Here is a 21,280-nt window from a genome sequence, read left to right on the forward strand (position 1 = left end):
AATTTTACTACTGCTATTCCATTTGGAGTATTGAGTTTCTTGAAGGTTTTATAACACCATGTGCAATTTTGAAAAATAGTTATTTACAAAGAGTATTTTTTTCCTGAAAGCTTCACTGGACTTGAATGAGGCTCCTGAAAGCTCTGTGACCCTAATGTGAGTTTCCCATTGGTAGGGTTGATCTTCTGAGACCAGGTGGTCTCATGGCCTCCACTGTGGGGTTCTACACTCTGACTGCATGTTACAATCACAGGAAGAGCTTTGTAGAAATAACTACGTGTGGGTCCTGCTGATTTAATGTTCAGATGGGGTCCATGTATTTGTATTTTTATTTTAAAGTACTCCAGGCAATTCTAATGAGGATATAGAATTGACAATTACTGATTTTAATGAGTCCTTTTTTGAGACTTAGGACAGCAATAATTTCTATGAATTTCATAGACATTCTCATCACTATTTCAATGAACTTTCATGGAACTTATTGGTCTTTAAATTTCATGATCACTTCAAAGTGTGGTATGTGTTTAAAGATACTTCTAATTTCTCATATATACCATATATACCTGCATTAATTTGTATCACATATAAATAAATATATTCAAGAGGATTTCAGATCGTAAATCTTGTCAAAAAGTTCAATGGACTCAAAAGAAAGGAAATGACTGTCCCTTAAGATTTTTTGCAAATTTTAGAAAATTTAAATACTCTGATGCTAAACAAAAATATATGATTTTTCTAGCCCAAAAATAAATGAAGAAACCCAGGAAATCAATTACAGAATAAAACTACTTTAGTTTGTATAGTTAATGCTTACTGATATATTATCACACAATAACTTTTGAAAACGATTATGAGAGTTTGCTATTACTAGCATTTACCACCTATTTATCACATCCTCAGTGCTCTGGTGTCTTTTGAAAGTGATGGTCGCTCAGCCTGATCAGGAGAACAAAACAGAGCACACTCTGTCAATGCCTGTTTGTGCAGCTGAGCTGCTTTAATAGACAAACATAAGGAAACCCTCGAGGGCTTCTTTGAGATGACATCTAATGAGATGCAGAAATCTGGGTTTGAGGGTCTTTCTAGATTGGTACGTGTGATGTCCATGGCTCTAAGATTTTTGTTGTTACAGGTCTGTGATGGCCTCATACCCCGAAGCACCTGGAAAGAAGATTAGCAACTTCTGATTTCACCAAACTATACTTTCCTCCCCAGATTTCTTCTCATCACTAAGAAATGAAACATTATGATCAGCTTTAACTTTTGCTTGTAAGTTACTGATATGCAAACTGTACTAGTTTATACTCTGTGTTTCAGTTTTAAAATAGTCATTGAGGATGCATCCAAATGCACCCATTTTAAATGTATAGTTTGATGGATTTTGACAAATTATTCACCCATACCCACCATATCAAACAATCCATAGAACCTTTCCATCTGCTGGAAGTCCACACCTATCCACCACTAACTACCACTAATCTGCTATCACTACAGATCTGAGTTTTCATCCTCCTGAAAAACTCCAGGGACATTTCTTATTGTGCAGATGCTGGTGGACTGCAGTGGTGTTCAGCTCTTGTTTGTTTGAAGATGCCTATTTTGCCTTCGTTCCAGAAGGATATTTCTAGCTGGATACAGAATTCTAGGCCAGGAGTTTTCTGATATCAGAACTTTAAAAATGCTTCACTGTCTTCTGGCCTGAAGTTACTGTGGTCTGTCTTATCTTTGTTCACCCACATGCTATGGATCTTCCCCCCCCAGATAAATTTTCCACATTTTTCAAAATAATTTCTTTTTTTTTTTTTTAAAGATTTTATTTATTTATTTATTTGAGAGAGAGAGAGTGAGAGAGAGCATGAGAGGGGAGAGGGTCAGAGGGACAAGCAGACTCCCCACCGAGCAGGGAGCCCGATGTGGGACTTGATCCTGGGACTCCAGGATCACGACCTGAGCTGAAGGCAGTTGCTTAACCAACTGAGCCACCCAGGCGCCCCTCAAAATAATTTCTTAAATTTGAGTGTGGTTGACACACAATGGTACATGAGTTTCAGGTGTACAACACAGTGATGCTGGGCTCACCACAAGTGTAGCTCCATCTGTCCCCACACGACACCGTTGATGACATTCCCTGTGCTGCGTGGCTTAATCCGACGTTGATGTGCCTTTGCAGGGGGTGTGGATTTTTTTTGAGGCTTGTCCAAAGAATATGTCCGGGTAGAAAGCCTATGTGATTACAGGGCTTATCTCACTTGTTTTCCTTTTTTTAAGATCGTATCCTATATTGCCTGTTGTCTGATGTCTAAAAACAGCTGTTTCATATATCTTATTCAGAATTATAGTTGTTTATGGTAGGAAGGCATTTCATCATAGCCAGAAGAAGCCTTCTGCTTTCCTTTTTTTTTTTTTTTTTTTAAGCCTTGTCATTATTACTTAGTTACTGGATAAATCAGGCCAAGGTCATGAATTTAATCTTGATATCAGCCTACTAAGAATCTCATAAATGTGTGTAATTACTCATGAAAAATAAAGTGCATGAACATTTCAGGAAAATCAGCTGAAATCCATACTTTGTGGGGGAAAAAAACTAAGTGAATGGATGACCAGAGATAGAACAGAAATGCCATCTCTAGCTAATTGTGACATATTTTCATTAAGAACCTAATGTCCACATGTATTATAATTTTCAGGATGCTTTTTATAATCCAGTCTCTAACAATGATACTTATATTACATTGTAGTTTTAAATAGCTTTCACGTTTGATCAGAAAATAACATTGATAGAGCATATTTTTCCAAATATGAGAGATGGAAAAAGAACAGAGAAAGCAGAGTGAAAAATGAGCAAAAGGTAGAAAAATCTAAACAATTACTTCTGTCGTATCTGTGATGAATTTGTGTCGACTCATTCACATCCTATCCTTGGTTAACGGCATACTCTTATCTAGTGTAGATCACTGCAGAGATGGGACAGAATTAATTACTAGATACTAAAATATTATTAACATATTTATAGTTTCATACTTGCAAACTGCTTAGATGCTGATCTTCTAGGAGTTTCTGAGTTTCTTCCAGTTTAAGCTGGAACGCATCTTTGTTAGTAGCCAAGTTTGCCCTGTTGTTTTCCTTCATTTCTTTACCACAATTGATTTTGGATAAGAGATGTTTCTGATGCTTGTGACCATTTTTTGACAATGATGAAGGCAAGGCATTATCTATAGCTCTGTGAACCATACATAAAAAATATTTAGTACATTTAAATAAAGTTAACCTCAGTCTATCTATACAAATGACACATTTATGTTGTATGGGTGTGTGTGCGGGTGTGTGTTCAGAGAATTACATTTAAGGATATTAGAATGGGAATTTAAGGCAGTCAACAGTAGAATAAAAATGGTCGTGGGATTAGAGTGCAATAAAGCACTCCACCTTCATGTAGGAATACCCAGTTATTCATGGCTTTGGTTATTAAGTCCTATTTCTCTATCGTTTGGGACAGATGTGGAAGGAATTCCTGTAGACACGTAGAGTCATTCCTTAGGTCTGTAAGAGCATTCCTATCTGGATAAAAATGTGCTGTGCTGCCCGCAGTTCTGAGATGATGTCATAGCTGGCAGAGTTGGCTGAAGACTCAAGCAGACAGAAAATAGGAAAACTGCCTGTTGGGACAGGCAGGAATCCCCACCCTACTTTCCTAGGTTTGGAAGCCTGGCTCTTCTTGACGGAGGAGAATATACACACTTGTTTTCGGTTGTATCACAATGCGAGCATGGTTTTCAGGCCACACCAGGGGCGTCTCTAGTGCGGGGTCTGCCTGTAGTGTGCTGAAGTGCCACCCACAGGTTATCAGCGGGTGACACCACTTTCTATGAGGACTCTGCATCTTCTGGGAACGTCTCGCTAGTTCTGTTTCAGCACATGTGCAGAGTGAGAAGCAAAGAGACAGGAGCACTGTTCTGGGGGGTGGGAAGGAAGCGTATCAAAGAGCGGACTGCTGCTGTATACTCCCAGCAGTGTGATTCCCAAGAGCATTTAGGCCCAGCTCACTTCAATTGCTCCTATTTTAACAAGGATAAAAATGTTTGGAGGATACACGGCCACATGTGACATATACCTATCTCCAATACACATATATATCTTTACTGGGACGAACTGGAATAGTCAAGGTCAACGGTTACTAGATTCCAGCCCATCCTTTTGTGACCACAGAGTCCGCGGTCACAGAGAGCAAGAAGGTATTTCGCACGAGTTCCTGAATGCTGAGAGTGTGTTTCTCTCTCTGCCTTTTAGGCTTTCCTACTCTCACAGATTCCTTCCCCTTCAGTCACCCTTCCCAAACAAAATATTGCTAAATCTACAAAATGTCTAATAAACCCAATTTATTTACCTTTAAAGTTGACGTCTCTCAACTTTTTCTTCTCTATTTCTTTCTTCTCTACTCCACTTGCTTCTCTTCTCTTCTCTACTTTCTTCCCCCAGTGAGGAGGATTGAGGGGATGAATAGAAATAAAAGGAGATGGGGATGTAGGAAGAGAGGGAGAGTAAAGCATGGGGGGAAAGGATGAAGACACAGGATGGATTGGAGAGGGAGCTGAATGCAGAGGAGAGGAAAAGAGAGGGACAGATGAAAGGGGTAAGGATGGAGAGGCAGGAGAGGAGGGTAAAGAAGAGGAAAGGATGGAGGAAGAGGAAGAGGACTGCACAGGGGATGAAGAAGGTGTGGAAGACAAAGAAGAGCACGGGGAGTGACAGGGAGGTAGGTGGGAGTGAACTGAGGCAGGAGGATGGTCTACAAAGGCCTGGGGCAGATCTGACAATGTGGTGGTTTGTGGAACAGACTGCTGGACTGACCAAAAAGAATCTAAAGTAGCAGGATGTTCAGGGAACAAGCTGATATCAGAAAGAGTGGGGACTGGTTGATGAGGGGGGTGACTGGATAAACAGGAAGGCTTCAAAATGGGGACAGCTTCCAAAGGGGTTGGGGAAACAACCAGTAGAGCTGGAAGGGAATGATGAATGAGGGCAGGCATTAGAGTGGCTGGAGTAGAACGCTGTGGAGGGAAATGTTTGGGTCTGAAAGTTTTGTAAAATAACTTGCTCTGTGAGTCAGGAGGAGGGATGATTGTGGAACTTCGGGGTGGGTGGGGTAGATGGTCAGGTGGGCCAGAAGGAATTGGGGCTGGTAGATGCGGGAAACTGCTAGAGAAGCTGGGGTTAACTGGGGCTGGAGGGTGAGGAAGATATTTGACTGGGTAGGACAGTAACGGGGCTGGGAAAGAGGTCTTTGGAAGAGCAGCGGGGACAGATGGACGGACAGGCAGGGTTTGGGGCTGGTGGGGGGTAGAAACAGTTGGATAGCCAGGAAGAATCTGGGAATGGTGGGATAGCAATGGGGCCCGTGGAGGAGACAGCTGATCAGTTAAGTAGGGATAAGGTGTGGAGACAGCTGGACAGGCAGGAATGGATCTGCACAGGTGGAAAAGCATTTGGACAGGCAGGTAGAGAGACAGCCTTATTACGATGTTCTTCTTGTTGTTGACGCTTATTAGGCTGCCTCTAGGCTTTTGATTCATAGTATATTTTTGTCCTGAGGGTCCATGCATGTGTTCTTCTGATCAACCAGTGTCCGCTCACATGTGCTGAGAAATGTATGTAGCTTATTCACGTTCCCCTTTTCTGATTCCTCTCAAGAGTATTTTCACCTCTTAGAAGTCTGGTAGTCATACAGATAATAAATATGGGCTAGAAAATCTGGTTTAAATTACTGGTACAAAGGGAAAATGAGGTCAAATAGATCACTGCTCAGCTCTGGCCAGATTTCTCAGGGTTGCATGTGGTTCAGGTTCAACTGTGTCACCATAAATACATGGATATTGGAGATAGATATCTGATAATATCATTTTAAAGTATAAAAATTTAATATAGGGGAAAATATAGCTTCTTTTACCTTACATCTATCAGAAGAGTGAAGTATATTATATTTGTGATAAGTATTTGGTTGTGATGGAAGGCTGATTACTTGTATTTTTAATGTTAGTCCCTTATTAATATTCTTATATCTCATTATTTCCTGAGGCAGCTTCTATTTTCATATGGATATATTCTCTGATTGTCTTGAGGCTTTAGCATTGAATGCCCTCTAGTTTTTCATACAATTTTTTACCGTTAGATGATCACATTACCAACATCTTAAACTATTTTTTATCTGCCACTAATATTTTCCACATTGGAACAATTGTTTATGAGTACTGATAGAATCAACTACTTTGGATGCTGCCTGTTTCCTGCCATTACTTTATTCCTTAACACATTTTAGGTCTGTGTTCCACATATAATGGATTTTGTAATGTGATGATAGCTTATCAATATTGTAGCTTAATCATATTTTAAATAAATAGTACACGTATTTCTATTAACTTAACACCTGATCCTTAATATTCCAATATTTCATACTTGTATAGCATTTTATAATTTACAAAGCATTTTCATACACATTATTTAATACTGTTAGTTATCTGTGGGGAGAAATTCAACATTTTATAAGTAAGCCATAGTGTTATCTCTGTAAATTCTATACATTTGTTGTTTTCCAAATATATAACATTTATGTGTGTGTGTATACATACAGATAGGTGTAGATAGTCATAGTCAAAATAGTGCATTACAATAATAAATGAAAACTATGTATTCTAATTTAAATTGGAGATCATCTCTTGTAAAACAAAATGACGTATGTTACTTAGTGGTCCTAGCACAGATTTGGATAATGCTAACTCTATGTTTGTGTGCTACAGGAAGTCAAAGTTGTTCTGACACTTCATCTCTTCTAAGACTTTAAGGAACTGTACAGTGTTGAGCGAAAAATAGCCTATACTTTCATTCCTAGCAATAAAGAGCTTTTTTTTGAAACTATCTGATAACACAAAGGATAATAATTGATATGCGGAAAGAGAAACCTGTGAGTAAGGAAAACCTGTATACAAAAATGCACATTACTTTTATACTAAACGATTTGGAATTTTTATTGCCCTAAGTTCCCCCTCTAAATGTCTGTCATCTTCCCTTCCCCATGGAGTACTCTAAAGTTATACCGCCTTCACCCCCGAGACTTCTCCACCACTGCTGTCCGGCTTCCTCCCGCCGCTCTTAGGTACTGCTTTTGCTCGCGATTAACCAAAAACAGACACTTCTGGACTGCTGTCTTCTGACTTTAATTCCCTTGGTTTGCATGTCATCGTGCTTTCCTGGTTATTTTCCTACTTCTCCAGTTGTTCCTTCTCAGGTTCTTTGTTGAGCTCCTTTCTTTGCTTGCCCTTTATATGCTGGAATTTCTTTTTTATAGCAAACTTTAAAGACTATTTCAATGTCATTCACTTATATTTCTTGGAATGGGAATATATACATTATTCACCAATAAAGCTTAATGCTTTAAATTTACAATTACCCTATTTGTAGAAACTTGAAAATTATTCCAATTAAACAAAAGTACAAAAAATTTTTTTCTTATAATTCAAAATGTATTTTAAAACGACATTTTTATAGAAGCCAAAACCTCTAACCCAAAATTGAGAACTGTAGTCTCATAAGCATAACAAAATGGCCACATTCTAACTTAATTATCTTGGTTATTAACAGTGGGGAAAAAATGCGGTGGCTCCTAAATAAGACAAAGCAGGCTAACAACTGGTATGGATTCCCTTCTGGGCACTCAGAGCTCCATCCCTAATCGTTATTTAACATAACAGACAACTGCTGCAACTTTAAAAAAAAGGTAAAATGGACTCTTGGTATTTATTATTGGCGATGCTTGCTAAGATTTAAGAACCCCAAAAATGAGAATCAGAAAATAACCCACAATTAAAAAAAAAATCCTAAGGGATTGACTGCTACACAGTATTATTTGGTGTTCCAATTTGGTGTTTTTGATTTAGATGGTATTTTTTCACAAACAAAGCTCCTCATTAAATATCTGGTAAATACTTTGTAATCACAGTAAGTGCTGGGAGACTAAGTTCCAAAGAAAATTAACGTGATTTTCTTAACCTAACATTGCAAGACAAATCTCAAGCATCATCAAGATGCACTCAATCTGTTGGTCTCCACGCCCTCAGGGGAAGCTCATCTATATGGGCACTATCTTATTAAGACTTGGTACTTTGCTTCCAAAATCCAGAGAGTAGCTAAATATTGAAATGGACTCTTGCTTTATAAATATAAAATTATATTTAACTCTTGCTGTTAAATATACTTGCAAAACTAAAAAAAAAAAACTTTCCAAAAGGTCAAAAGAGATATAATTATTTTATCTCCTTACTCCAGGTAATTCTGTTAAAAAGATACTGACAGAATTCCAGTTTTAATTTGTAAAGTTTTGGTGTAAAAGCAAATGTATTGGGACGCCTGGGTGGCTCAGCTGGTTAAGCATCTGCCTTCGGCTCAGGTCATGATCTCAGGGTCCTGGGATCAAGTCCTGTATCAGACTTCCTGCTCAGGCGGGAGTCTGCTTCTCTCGCGCGCTCTCTCTCTCTCTCTCTCTCTCTGCCCCTCCCCAATGCTCATTCTCTCTCTCTCTCAAATAAATAAATAAAAACTTAAAAAAAGCACTATTGTATTGAAATCCAGGAAAGTTTTGAACTTTCATCTAAACTAGCAAAACAACTATTCACTTTGGTGAGTTTTTACAAGTGTACTCTTGAGCTGAAGAATTCACTTTTTTTATTATGCTGGAATTTTTGAGAGTTATGTGACGCTCTTTTTTGCTTATCTATCCATACTCTGTGTAATCTAGAGGACTGAATCAACCCCAGATAGCTGGCACAAAGCTACAGCTGTGGTTTTCCCCGAGTGTGGAAATTCTTATTCCTGGACGTGTCTCTCTCATGGACCTAGGCGTGATCCATATGGAGCCATTGCCAGGAATACTGGTTCCTGTTTGGAACACGGGGTTTCTAGCCAGGGTGGCACCCACCCACCCTGTGATCTTGTTTCCTCGTAGCTGAGCTGTCATGTGCGGGGACAGGGCATAGCAAAGACCGACTGCTTTGTGATCTGCCAGGAGGATCCCTCCCGCTGAAGAATGTTGCCTGTTGCCGTGAAATGTTTTCTGTCCTCTAACTGAAGCCCAACACAACTTGGTGGGAGTTTCACTGTTTAGCTGAACTCACGAACCATGTCTTCAACTTCATCCATTCATTGGCAATTATCGTATCTAGATCTGTGGCTGAGAGCTCTTACCATGAGAAATTGGCTCGGGAATATCCCCTAAGTGCCTCAAACTTACAACTTACTATCCTTTTGCCAGTCACTCCCTCCCTCACACCTCTTCTTCCCTAATAGTTCTTATGGTTTCACTACCTGTTAACTGACCAATCCTGATCTCCAGTCATGCTTCACTCCTCCTGAACACCTTCCAGTTCTTAAACAGTCACCAAATCCTGTTGATTCCCCCTCCTAAACAACTCTCAAGAAGTCTTCATTTTTATGAACTGAAGTATCACGTTAGCTATTTCCCACCTTTAGCTGTACCCTACTCCTTCCCATTCTCGCAGTATTTCTAAAGTATAAATGTTGAATGCTTGCTTCAGTAATTATTTGTAGGACAAACTCCTTAACAAGCCTCTTCATGAGTTAACTCATGGCTTCCTTTCCAAGCAAACTGTCCGCTCACAAGTCCCCTTCTCACTGTGCATGCTAGTGGGACTGAGCTGCGTTCAGCGCCCTCAACACAGCACGCCCTTTCCTACGCTACCTGCTCCCCCGGCTGGAGTGCCCTCTCGGTGTTTGTCTCTGACCAATCTCCTCCTCGTCTACTGACTTCAGGTCAAGTTCATACTCTCGGAGGAGTGTCCATGTATGTCAGGGATGTTCCTTCACCCATAGTATTTATTGAACGCCTCCAACATGCACAGCACAGAGCCAGGAACTACAGGGAATACCTGTGTGTGTACCGTTTAGCCACTGATCCCTAGAATACCCCATTCTGGTTGGGGAGACATAACTACATATAAAAATGAAGAAACAACATATACAATCATGACTTCCAAGTGTATTCTATAGCCTGGATATCTCATTTCATTTTAGGTCCAATTGTTTTTATACATTCTACTTGGATATTTATCCCCTCAGTTCAGATACCTGCAATAAAATTTAGCAATACCTTGCCAAACTTATACTGTTTCATTGTTTTTTTATTTTTTTAAAGTCAACAAATTCCCTCAATTATCAAGACTCAAAATTTCAGCTTCTTTTGATCTTTTTTGCTTTTTTCATTTTCTTTATCCCATCATACACCAAATTCATAATCTAATTTCCATAGTCTATTTCTATGCAATGTCTTTTCCTTCTATCTTTCTTTTCGATTTCACTACTACTATCCTTTTAACGTAAGTCTTTTTAAGTTCATGGCTGGATACCTCCTGATTTTCCTGCCATTATTCATTCCATGTTCCACATTTTATACTTTTATCTGGTCAACATTCTTAAATCCTCTTTCTTACATCAGTTCTCTGTGCTGTGAAAAGGTGTTTGCATCTTTCCTTCTCTCATCCTTTCCTTCTAACCACTCAAAATATTTTTATTCCTTCACAGACCTATCATTTCCTCACTATACAAAATAGTACTATTCCAGTTTAAACAGTAATGATATATCCTTTGGATCATCCCATTAATCTTCTCTTGTTCCCTTGCCTTCACCTTCTTTCCATCCTTTTCATTCTCCAACATTCACACCAATTATCTTTCTAAAATGACAAAGAGGATTTTATCAGTCTCTGATGGGGGAGCCTGGGTGGCTCAGTCGGTTAAGCATCTGCCTTTGGCTCAGGTCATGATCTCAGGGTCCTGGGATCGAGCCCCACGTCGAGCCCCACGTCGGGCTCCCTGCTCAGAGGGGAGTCTGCTTCTCCCTCTTCCTCTGCCCCTCCCCCACACCCCTCTCCTGCTCTCTCTCTCAAATAAATAAAGTCTTAAAAAAAATCAGTCCCTGATTAAAAACCTTCACTGCTTCTCTTTCTCAAAAGATGTTTTTGATCATTAGTCTTCTAGCTTCCACTCTGCTGAGGACACGGGGTCTTCTGGCAGTGCTCGTCTGTGGCTACCCATGTCTCCAGGTCAGGTCTGTGGGGGTCATACTGATTCTGTGGTTGTTAGTTCTTGGGGGCCCCCATCCTGTGCTGGCTTTCCAGTTCCTTCATTAGCCCCTCTCCCGTCCCCCCTTTTAAATGTGCCACCTGTTTCACACCAGGACAACAGCTTGTGTGACTAATTCCCTAGAAGCCATTTGATCTCTATAAACTGCTTTTTCTCCAAGAACCTCTATCCTTCTTTAGTTTCCATAGCACAACCCTCTCCTAGTCCTGTATCAACCTTTCTGCTCCCATCTGTAGGCTTCTTTCTTCTACTTCCTTAAATGTGGCTGTTTTCAGTGCTCCGTCCTAGGCCTGTCATCACAGTACACATCCTCCTGTGTGCTGTTCAATGACCTTAAGCCTACATCTTTGTCTAGAGCTCTGAACTCATATAATTTCAATTAGATGTATTGAAATAGCCTCCTGTTTTGTCCTCTTTCAATCCATTATTCACATTTGTTCACAGTAGATTGGAATGACATATTAAAAAAGAAAAGCTGATCTTACCACCCATCTACTTAAGATCCTTCACTGACTCCTCTTGAGCTCTCAAGATAAAGTTTATACTCCTTAGTGTACAGATGCCTTTACTCTCCAATCTCCTGTCCAGCCAAGCTACTGTTACTGTGCACACGCCTACCCCTAGAACACACCATTCCTTCCATCACTCTTGGCCCTCTGTCTGGAGTCCCAGGGCCCACCTGGTTCATAACCAATTCCTATCTTCTTCAAAGCTTTGTTGAAGAATCTTCTATTCCATGAGGTCTTTCCTGAACTATAATGATGACTGAGAAAATGAATTTAATTGTTCTTAGCTCTGATCGAGGGAACCATTGGCCACACATAGTCTAAAAAGGGAAGTACTTTAGTAAGTAACATTATGTACAGATAAAATATTAACATAATTAATGTCCGAATTGTAAATGCCCTTATATAAATAAATATTACATATTATTATCATTACTCATTTGGTACTATCTATACTTTTTGAAGCACGATTTTGCTTCTCTCCTAGATCAAACGCTAGGAATCGTATTTTACGGTATTATACTTCTCCACATCCCCTTTACGGTGCCGGATCTAGCGCTATGCATGCTGTAGCTCCAATAAACATTTATACCAAGTAAATGGAAAATATAAGATGTCACAGGGTACTCTGGCTGAGCCATTCTACTGCTCCTAGATAATTCACTTACGCTGCCCTGGAGAGGAACCAGGAGACATTAGCTTTTTCAAGAGATCCAAGAAAGTTTTTTTCCATGAGGAAAAACCCATTTCTACCATAAATTACTCCTTTTATCTAAACTTGTATCGCTACAACACAGTTTTTTCCTCTCAGTAAGGATAAATAATGAACATCAATATTTTTAAATGGTTTTAGTGATAGTTTCCATGGAAAATTATTCAACATAGGCAGCACTGTAATACCAAAGACAATAAATTAGAATTTTGCCTTATTCTTGAAGCAATTTATATTCTACTCTACCTCAAATTAATCTGTGAGAATAAAATAGTAAACGCTACAATAAAGATGAGGAGTAACTGATGACAAGGCCTACAAACTCAGCCAAAAAGCCTACTTAATTATTGTATATTAAAAATTATACATTATAATAATAAATTACTTACCTCCAATTTATTGTTGGTCTGTGGGAAGGGAGGAGGTTTACTTCTGATTTTAAATTGGATTCCTGAATTTGCTTGAGGGCTTCTTCCAACGGAGGAACTGTTTTTTTAAAAACTAAAGGGATAATAAATAAAAATCAAATAGTACAGAATCACTTCATTTTCAATTATCTTTTTTTAGATAACTGGTCAATAACAAAGTACTACTTCAAAACTTTTGTAAAAAGAAAATAGTTTTTAGAATAGTGTAAATATTTTAAATTTAGACATTTAATTACCCACAGAGAAACTGTTACTTACCAATTTTAAGAATATTTATCTGGAAAGAAACTTTGAGAAATGTCTTGGTTCTTCATTCTGGCATGCACCCCACAATATTTGATCTCAGGATTCCATAAATTTCTGACAAAATTTACTGATTTTTTAAAAATTTATTTATTTGAGAGAGAGAGAGAGAAAGAGAGCAAGAGCGCACTAGCGGGGGCAGGGGCAGAAGGAGAGGGAGAGAATCTCAAGCAGACTGCCCACTGAGCATGGAGCCCCAATGTGGGGCTCAGTCCCTCAGCCCTGAGACCATGACCTGAGCTGAAATCAAGAGTCAGCTACTCAACTGACTGAGCCACCCAGGTGCCCCAAAGTTTGTTAATATTTTTATGAAGAAAATGGGAAGGTATAAAAAACACCAACTACTGTTTACTGAGCACTTACTGTTACAGACATTATTTTTAAGCACACTGTAACTATTAGCTAATTTAATCCTCACTATGGCCTATGAGGCAGCTGCTACTTGAATCTCCATTTTGCAATGGAGGAAACTGGGGCCCAGTTTAGGGTCATAGATTCTGTGGACATTTGTCTACATAATACGCAGCACATCCTTTAACCAACCCTGCTTCCCATGTGTGCCCGTTTCCCCGAAGCCTTCCCCTGTGCACTCCGTACTCAACATGCTCTACTTCTCCTAATTCTCCATATTCTTCTCACCTTCCTGCTCCAGGTGAAACACAGCTGTCTTCTAAGGATACTGCTTCTCTTGCAGCCTGCTAAAATGGAGGCACTATTTCCCTCCCATCACATACCACAGACAGCTCAAGGCGTGGAGGTAGGGTAGCCGCCTTTCAAGTGCTCCATTGACACCTCCAAACTGTATCTCCTCCTCCTTTAAAAAGCCCCTTTGTTATCAGACTTTTCCACTACTGTGATGTTTTACTTTAAAATGCGAAGCAAAGCCAGTATATCATTATATATGGATTAGTTCACATTGAACCCTAGAGAGTCCATTTCCCTAATCAAGGGATGATGGCATTAATATACTATCAGGTATGACAGGGCTGACAAGATATTCTAGTCGTAAAGGACCAACCCTTTTGAGGCAGATACTATCAAGTGTTATATATTGACTGGTTTTCTAATTAGTATACTCACTGTCTAACATGGGTTTTCATTAGTGAAAATAGCCTGCTGAATAGCTTGATGAATGTTAAAAATGGGCTTTCTTTGTTGAAATTAAAGGAATTCAAGACCAGTACATTTTCCTAAACATATGTCAATCACTTCCTACTTTTACATGAACAGAGAGTAAGAATCCGAGGAGGTCTAGGTCCTTTACCCTGTGGATGACCTCTGAGTCTTGACATCTGATCAGTCTTGTGTTCAACCATTAATACAGGAACATTTCCAAATGTCCAAAGCCAGAGGGCACACAGTTTTGCCTCTGGAATGTGGCTGTGAGCGCCTCGGTAAACCTTTCATACAAGGTGTAGTTAGAGCATGTACAAGGACAGAATGCTGGGACTTTACTCAGCTTACTGAACAAGCTGTGTGAATGGTCTGTGTCTAGTTATGCAAGGTTATGGTCTGAGACTTGCTTTTATTAACCACCACCTGTTATCTATCAAAGAGGGCCTAGACACTAACTTTAACACTAACTCAGCTCAACAAAAATGTTAAATTGAAGAGATAGATGTACCCATATGTTCATCCCAGCATTATTTACAACAGCCAAGAAATGGAAGCAACCTATGTCCACTGACAGATGAATGGATAAAGAAGACGTGGTATATATACATGATGGGATATTACTCAGCCATAAAAAAGAATGAAATCCATGGGGCGCCTGGGTGGCTCAGTCGGTTATGCATCTGCCTTCCACTCAGCTCATGATCCCAGGGTCCTGGGAATGAGTCCCACATCGGGTTCCTTGCTCCACGGGAAGCCTGCTTCTCCCTCTCCCTCTGCTGCTCCCCCTGCTTGTGCTAGTGCTCACTCTCTCTGTCAAATAAATAAATCAATCTTCAAAAAAAAAAAAAAAAAAGAATGAAATCTTGCCATTTGAGACAAGGTGACGGACTTAGAGAGCATTATGCTAAGTGAAATAAATCAGAGGACAAATACCATATGATGTCACTTATATGTGGACTCTAAAAAACAAAACAAATGAACACACAAAACAAAACAGACTCAGAGAGAGAGGAAACAAACTGTTACCAGAAGGGGCAAAGATTGAGGGGCCCGTGAAGTGTGAAGCGGGTGGGGGGATTAAGAGGTACAGACTTCCAGGGGCGCCTGGGTGGCTCAGTCGGTTGAGCGACTGCCTTCAGCTCAGGTCATGATCCTGGAGTCCCGGGATCGAGTCCCGGGATCGAGTTCCGCATCGGGCTCCCTGCTCAGTGGGGAGTCTGCTTCTTCCTCTGACCCTACCCCCTCTTCTGCACTCTCTCTCTCTCAAATAAATAAAATCTTAAAAAAAAAAAGAGGTACAGACTTCCGGGCATAAAATAAGTACATCATGGGGATGGGATGTACAGCACAGGGAGTAGAGTCAGTAACGCCGTCCTCACGTTGTGTGGGGACAGATGGAACTACACTTACTGTGAGGATCATGTTGTAACATACAAAAATGCCGCATCACAAAGATGTACACCCGAACTAACAGGATATCATGTGTCAGTTACACCTCAATGAAAAGAAAAATGCCTGAGATGGGGTTACCACCGCTCATTACTGCTTTGTGCTGCTGGTGTCCAAGGACCTCCCAGTGCCTCCCTCTCATTCTCCACTGACCGCGGAAGCCTGTGCTCCTGCAGAACGGCCTCAGTTACTCCGGGACCTCCGAGCCTTCCAGTTCTACTCCAGCCGTCTTCTGACCTCACTGAGACCCCCAACCTGCTGCCCTTCTTTGTAGGAAGGGGGAGAGCCAACTATTATGCTTACCTGGTGAGCCTTCAGTTAACCTTCAGGATTTGGGAATAAACTAAGCTAACAGACAATTAAATAGATAGCTGCTTTTCATAGCTTTGTTCTTACTCTTCATTCACAGCATTGAATTTTCTTTTCTTTTTTAAGATTTTATTTATTTGTCAGAGAGAGAGAGAGCATGAGGAGGGGGAGCGGCAGAGCGAGAGGGAGAAGCAGGCCTCCCGCCAAGCAGGGAGCCCGATGTGGGACTTGATCCCAGGACCCCAGGATCGTGACCTGAGCCGAAGGCAGATGCCCAACCGACTGAGCCACCCAGGTGTCCAGCATTGAATTTTCTTAAAATAGTAATTTGATATTTTGTATGGATATTATGTTCATATTCAGAAGTTAAAAAATATACATGATACACATTTGGAAGTCTTGTTCTCCGGGGTCATTTGTATATTCTTTCACTGTTTCTGTATGCAAATATAAGTATACATTCTAATTTCCCCCTTTTCTTACCAGAAGGCAGAATATTATATACTGTGATCTGGACCTTCTTTTTATGATTAACAATATATCCTAAAAATCAGGGATAGACACAAATTTTATGAGAGCAAAGGGCTTATACAACTTGGGAGACTTTGTTAAGAAAAAATAATGCAAAATTACTAATATAAAACTAGGTGTAGAGGCCATGACAATGAGGGCTCATGAAACTCAAGCCTCAGTAGCTTCACAGTAAATCTACTTCTGCTGGAGAACTTCCCACATCAGTCCACAAAGAGTTTCTCCATTATTTTTCTAATAGCTGTATAATATTCCATTGCATGAATGTGTCATTTGTTTTTGCTAAAACTCCTCTTTGTATCCAGACCTTTTGGTAGTCAGCACCCTCTTTGGAGCAAATAATTCCCATGAGTGGTAACTACTTTTCTCAGGCATTTAACATAACTGACCACATCCTCTTTCTTAAAACTACCTTCTCTTTTGCCTTCTCATATATTATTTGCTTTTGTTTCCCATTGTGCATTCTTGGGAACTACTTCTCAAAATCCTCTTCAAAATCCTCTTTTAGTTTTTTCTTGCTCTACCTACAGTAAATACTAGTGTGCATTAAGATTCTATTTTAGGCCCTACCTTCAATCTGTGGTCTATACCCTGGTTTAGCTTATCTTTCCCATGGCTTCATTTATCAACTATATACCATTCATTAGTGACTCTTAAATATACATCTCTATTCCATACCTTTTTCTTAAATTTTGGACCCATATTTCTTTTCTTTTCTCTTCTTTCTTACCCATATTTCTTTTCTTTTCTCTTCTTTCTTTCCTTTTCTTTCTTCCTTTCTTTTTAAAGATTTCACTTATTTATTTGACAGAGAAAGAGACAGCACAAGTAGGCAGAGTGGCAGGCAGAGGGAGAGGGAGAAGCAGGCTCCCCACTGATCGGGGAACCCAAACGCAGGGCCCGATCCCAGGACCCTGGGATCATGACCTGAGCTGAAGGCAGATGCCCAACTGACTGAGCCACCCAGGTGCCCCACAGACCCATATTTCTAGTTGCTGATTTGATTTCCCCATTTGGATGAGCCATAGGAGGCTCAAAATCAGTGCATTTAAAACTTAATGCTCGTTCACACCTCTAATCTGATTCTCCTTCTTTATCCATAACCTTGATGAATATTATCATCATCTATCAAAATAATTAATTCATTTAAAAAGTAGAAAAATGTGTGAGGCTCTCTGCTAACTCCTAGGGGCACTGCTCTCCACCTAGACTTTCTTTCCTTCCCCACTCTCCATCAATTAGTAACTGAAATCTATTGCTTACAGCTCCTGAATATATTACCACTTTTCTCCATATGAGTACAGCTTAACCCCTCTTGCCACAAATATTGAAATAATCTCATACTAGTCTAACTACTTTAGTATGTCTTTACTTCAGTCCACTTCCATGTTGTAACTGTAATTGTCATTCTAACAAACAAATCTAATTGTAGTAGAGACCCTCAAGTTTCCCACCTAGTATTCATTTTCCCTTTCTTCCTTGGCAACAGACCCCATATCAATAGTTAGGGGTAGCAACACAGCCTTATTAAAGATTTTTCTTTTTTCAGTCTCCTTTGCACATGGAGCGGCCAATTACACATAAGTAGACAGATGGATACTTCTAGGAAAATAATTTAAAAGGATCTCAGAAGTACAACCTTTTGTCCTTTACAATTTTTCCTTCTTTCTGCCTACAGCATTGGCATGATGGCTGGAGCTCCAGCAGCTACAATGTGACCATGAGGATGAAGATATAAATCAAAAACTAAGCATAGTTGAGCTGAGACACAGAAGGCATTTGAGTTCCCAGTGACACTGCATAGTCATCAAACCAGCTGTGACTGCCTACCTCAGGACTTCGTATTATACAAGAGAAAAACAAACCCATGTCGTATTTAAGCTATTGTTATTTTTAGGGGTGTTACTAGCTGACTCATATTTTCTTAATGTTATTATCTTGCCTTTTAATTATATTAGGATCTCTTACTGACACAATAATAGCTTGCTTTTCAATTAAAAAACTTCAAGTGGATTGCATTTTGGATACAGACAAAATTCCTAGCATGATATGCCAAGCTCTTTGAGCATTGGTTCTAGCTTATTTTCTAGTCTCACATTCATTCATCTTCACCTTCCCCCCATCCTATGCTTCAGGATGCTCTTTAATACATAACTTATTTGTAAAAGTTTTTCCTTCTGTTGGGGATTTTTTTTTTTCTCTTTGCTTGGCAAAATGCTCATTCTTCATGATTCAAATTAAGTCATTTTTTTCCAGGGATGATGTCCTTGATGTCCCTGTATAGGTTTAGTGTTCTTCCTTTTGTGCTCACACAGTACTTTACACATTCTGTTACCACAGCGATTCTCAGTATATTTATTGACATTGTTTACATTACTCTCACCTCCAAAATAAGCTGTGAGATCTTTAATGGTAGAGTATGATTACATTTCTCTATATCTCAGCCCAGGGCTAAGTACAGTATAGTACAACATATGTTTGCTGAACATAAAGGTTCTGTCTGTCCTTTTCTTCCTTCCTTCCTTCCTCTCTTCCCTTCCCTTTTCTTTCCTTTCCTTCCTTTTTTAGAGAGAGCACGTGTATGTGAGTGGGGATGTAGGTAAGGGGCAGAGGGAGAGGGAGAGAGAGAGTCTTAAGTAGGCTCCATGCCCAGTGCTCAGAGCCTGACATAGGGCTCAATCTCATGACCCTTAGATCATGACCTGAACTGAAATCAAGAGTCGGACGCTTAACCAACTGAGCCACTCAGGTGCCCCTGTCTTTTTCTTTCTGAAGCTTTGACATCTTATAGTTAATTCTGTGTTGCTATTTAAGGTATAAAAAAATGTAGATATGGTACCAAAGAATCAACCATAATTGTATTTAAATTCTTAATTGATTCCAGGCCTCAGATTGTTAGATTATATCACTTTGTACACTTTCTTTTTATTTTGTCACTCTCTTAAATAAGAATTTGAACCAAAATGTGAATAAAATGCCAGAATGAATGTGATGCTAATTTACTGAACCTAAATGTTAAATTTTCTTTCTACTACATAGTTTTAAAAAGACAAAACATTGTAAGCCAGTATGAAGTAGAATCAAACTTGTGAACTTTCAAAATTTACTAACAGAGCCAAAAAAATAGTCTCCAAATTAAACCTAAATCAAATTATAATTTTTTATTTGGTTAAAGTCTTATTGCTCAAAAGGTATACTTTTTAGTTTGAATTTACACTTTCTTTCTTAATTTATCATTTTGTTGTCTACGCAAGTTGAATATGATATAATTTTCACTTTTGTCCTCATATTGTCCTAGAAGTTCAGATACCTGCTCTCCTCCTTTGTGAAAGAGGAATATGAGCACGCTGGAATTTTTCAGTGACTTCCACAAACTTCTCTTTTCTTTGTTGAAGTATTTGTTCTCTGATTTGTTGTTCTCTTTCTTCTTGTTCTTTTCGTTTTTCTTCAAAAGCTCTATATGTGAAACACAAAGTAGGGAATAAGTCTTAAAAACCAAAAACTAATGATGTACTGTATGGTGACTAACATAACATAATAAAATAAAATTTAAAAAAATCTGAATGCAGAAAATAGTTTCAAACTCATGATTTGTTATATAATGATGTTTTCATATTTCTAAAGTCTACTTACTTAGAAACAGCAAATTTTAAATAAAAAAAAAGGCGCTTAGCTAAGAATTTTATCTTTATATGTGGCAATTCCAGAACCTTATCCAGGCCATTTGCAAATAAGGGAAGGCTCTTATTTCTAATTTCTGGCAGGCCTGCATGCATGTAAGCACCTCCCAAAGCCTGCTGCGGAAGAATTCTTTACTAAAAAGCTACACTATTTTCTGGAATGAAAAAAATTAATTCATTGGTGAAAGAAGCAGCTTCACAAATTATAGGGCAGTCAAGATAATACTATAGATTTTTCTTCTTTTTTAATTTTTTATTTTTTTTAAAGATTTTATTTATTTGACACAGAGAGAGAGAGAGAGAGAGAGAGAGAGAGAGAGATATCACAAGCAGGGGCAGGGGGCAGAGGGAGAGGGAGAAGCAGGCTCCCGGCCAAGCAGGGAGACTGATGCGGGGCTCAATCCTAGGACCCTGGGATAATGACCTGAGCCGAAGGTAGACCCTTAACCAACTGAGCCACCTAGGTGCCCCTTTCTTCTTCTTTTAGACTAAAAGTTTAAAATTGACTACATATTACGTCGGAACTATGCTAGAAATCCATACAATTTACATAAAAATCTTGATTTCCACCTTCTCTTGAAAATCTGCAAGATTTGTCAACCCTGAACTCCTATCCACACATGACTACAAACATCTGCCCATAACCTTTATCAGTCCCTATTTTTCTTAACTTTCCTATTTCATTTATTTCTGGTTGCCTGGGCACTCAAGTTCATGTTCTCTAGTTTCAACTGTTTCAAAAAATTAACTTTGTTTGTGGAAAACGTGTGTGTGTGTTTTAATAATTATTTTCTGGACAATGAGAAAAATGAAGAAGGAAGCTGGCAACTCACTAGTTAAGAAACCGCCAAGTGGTTCTGCTCTTTGGAATGTATGGGATTGAGAGGTGGTAGATAAGAACTCTTTGAGATTTTTAGTGTCATGGGTTACTATTAACCATCCTTCCAAAGACCTTCACTGGTTGGAGCATTATTCTCACCTAAATAACTCAGATTTAGGGAACTACAATTCTGGGAAGTAGGGTTACAGATCTTCAAACAGTCCTACCCCTGTGGTAGGTAGGAGATAGTGCTGAGTGCCACAGGTAGGCATGCCCAAATA

General features: G+C 39.3%; 1 protein-coding gene across 5 annotated transcripts in view; it reads right to left on the minus strand.

Moving 5' to 3' along the window:
* Positions 1-21,280, minus strand: part of CEP126 (centrosomal protein 126) — a 94,323-nt gene that overhangs the window by 31,263 nt on the left and 41,780 nt on the right. For 3 of the 5 annotated variants that reach the window (XR_010407137.1, XR_010407138.1, XM_045895195.3), the window contains exons 3-5: positions 19,810-19,955; positions 12,753-12,864; positions 3,022-3,220 (exon numbers count right to left, since the gene is read on the minus strand). Coding sequence is in view for 3 of the 5 variants with exons in the window: in XM_045895195.3 (XP_045751151.1) it covers positions 3,022-3,220; positions 12,753-12,864; positions 19,810-19,955 (457 nt within the window). In the remaining 2 variants the exon portion in view is untranslated. Of the gene's footprint in view, positions 1-3,021; positions 3,221-4,384; positions 5,464-12,752; positions 12,865-19,809; positions 19,956-21,280 lie in introns of those variants that run through there. The other 2 variants (XM_064577537.1, XM_054512341.2) reach the window with 2 other exon arrangements.

The sequence above is a fragment of the Mirounga angustirostris genome, unplaced genomic scaffold (genome assembly GCF_029215605.1).
Source record: "Mirounga angustirostris isolate CCGP_5_RB_7025 unplaced genomic scaffold, mMirAng1.0.hap1 SCAF_13, whole genome shotgun sequence".
Lineage (NCBI taxonomy): Eukaryota > Metazoa > Chordata > Mammalia > Carnivora > Phocidae > Mirounga > Mirounga angustirostris.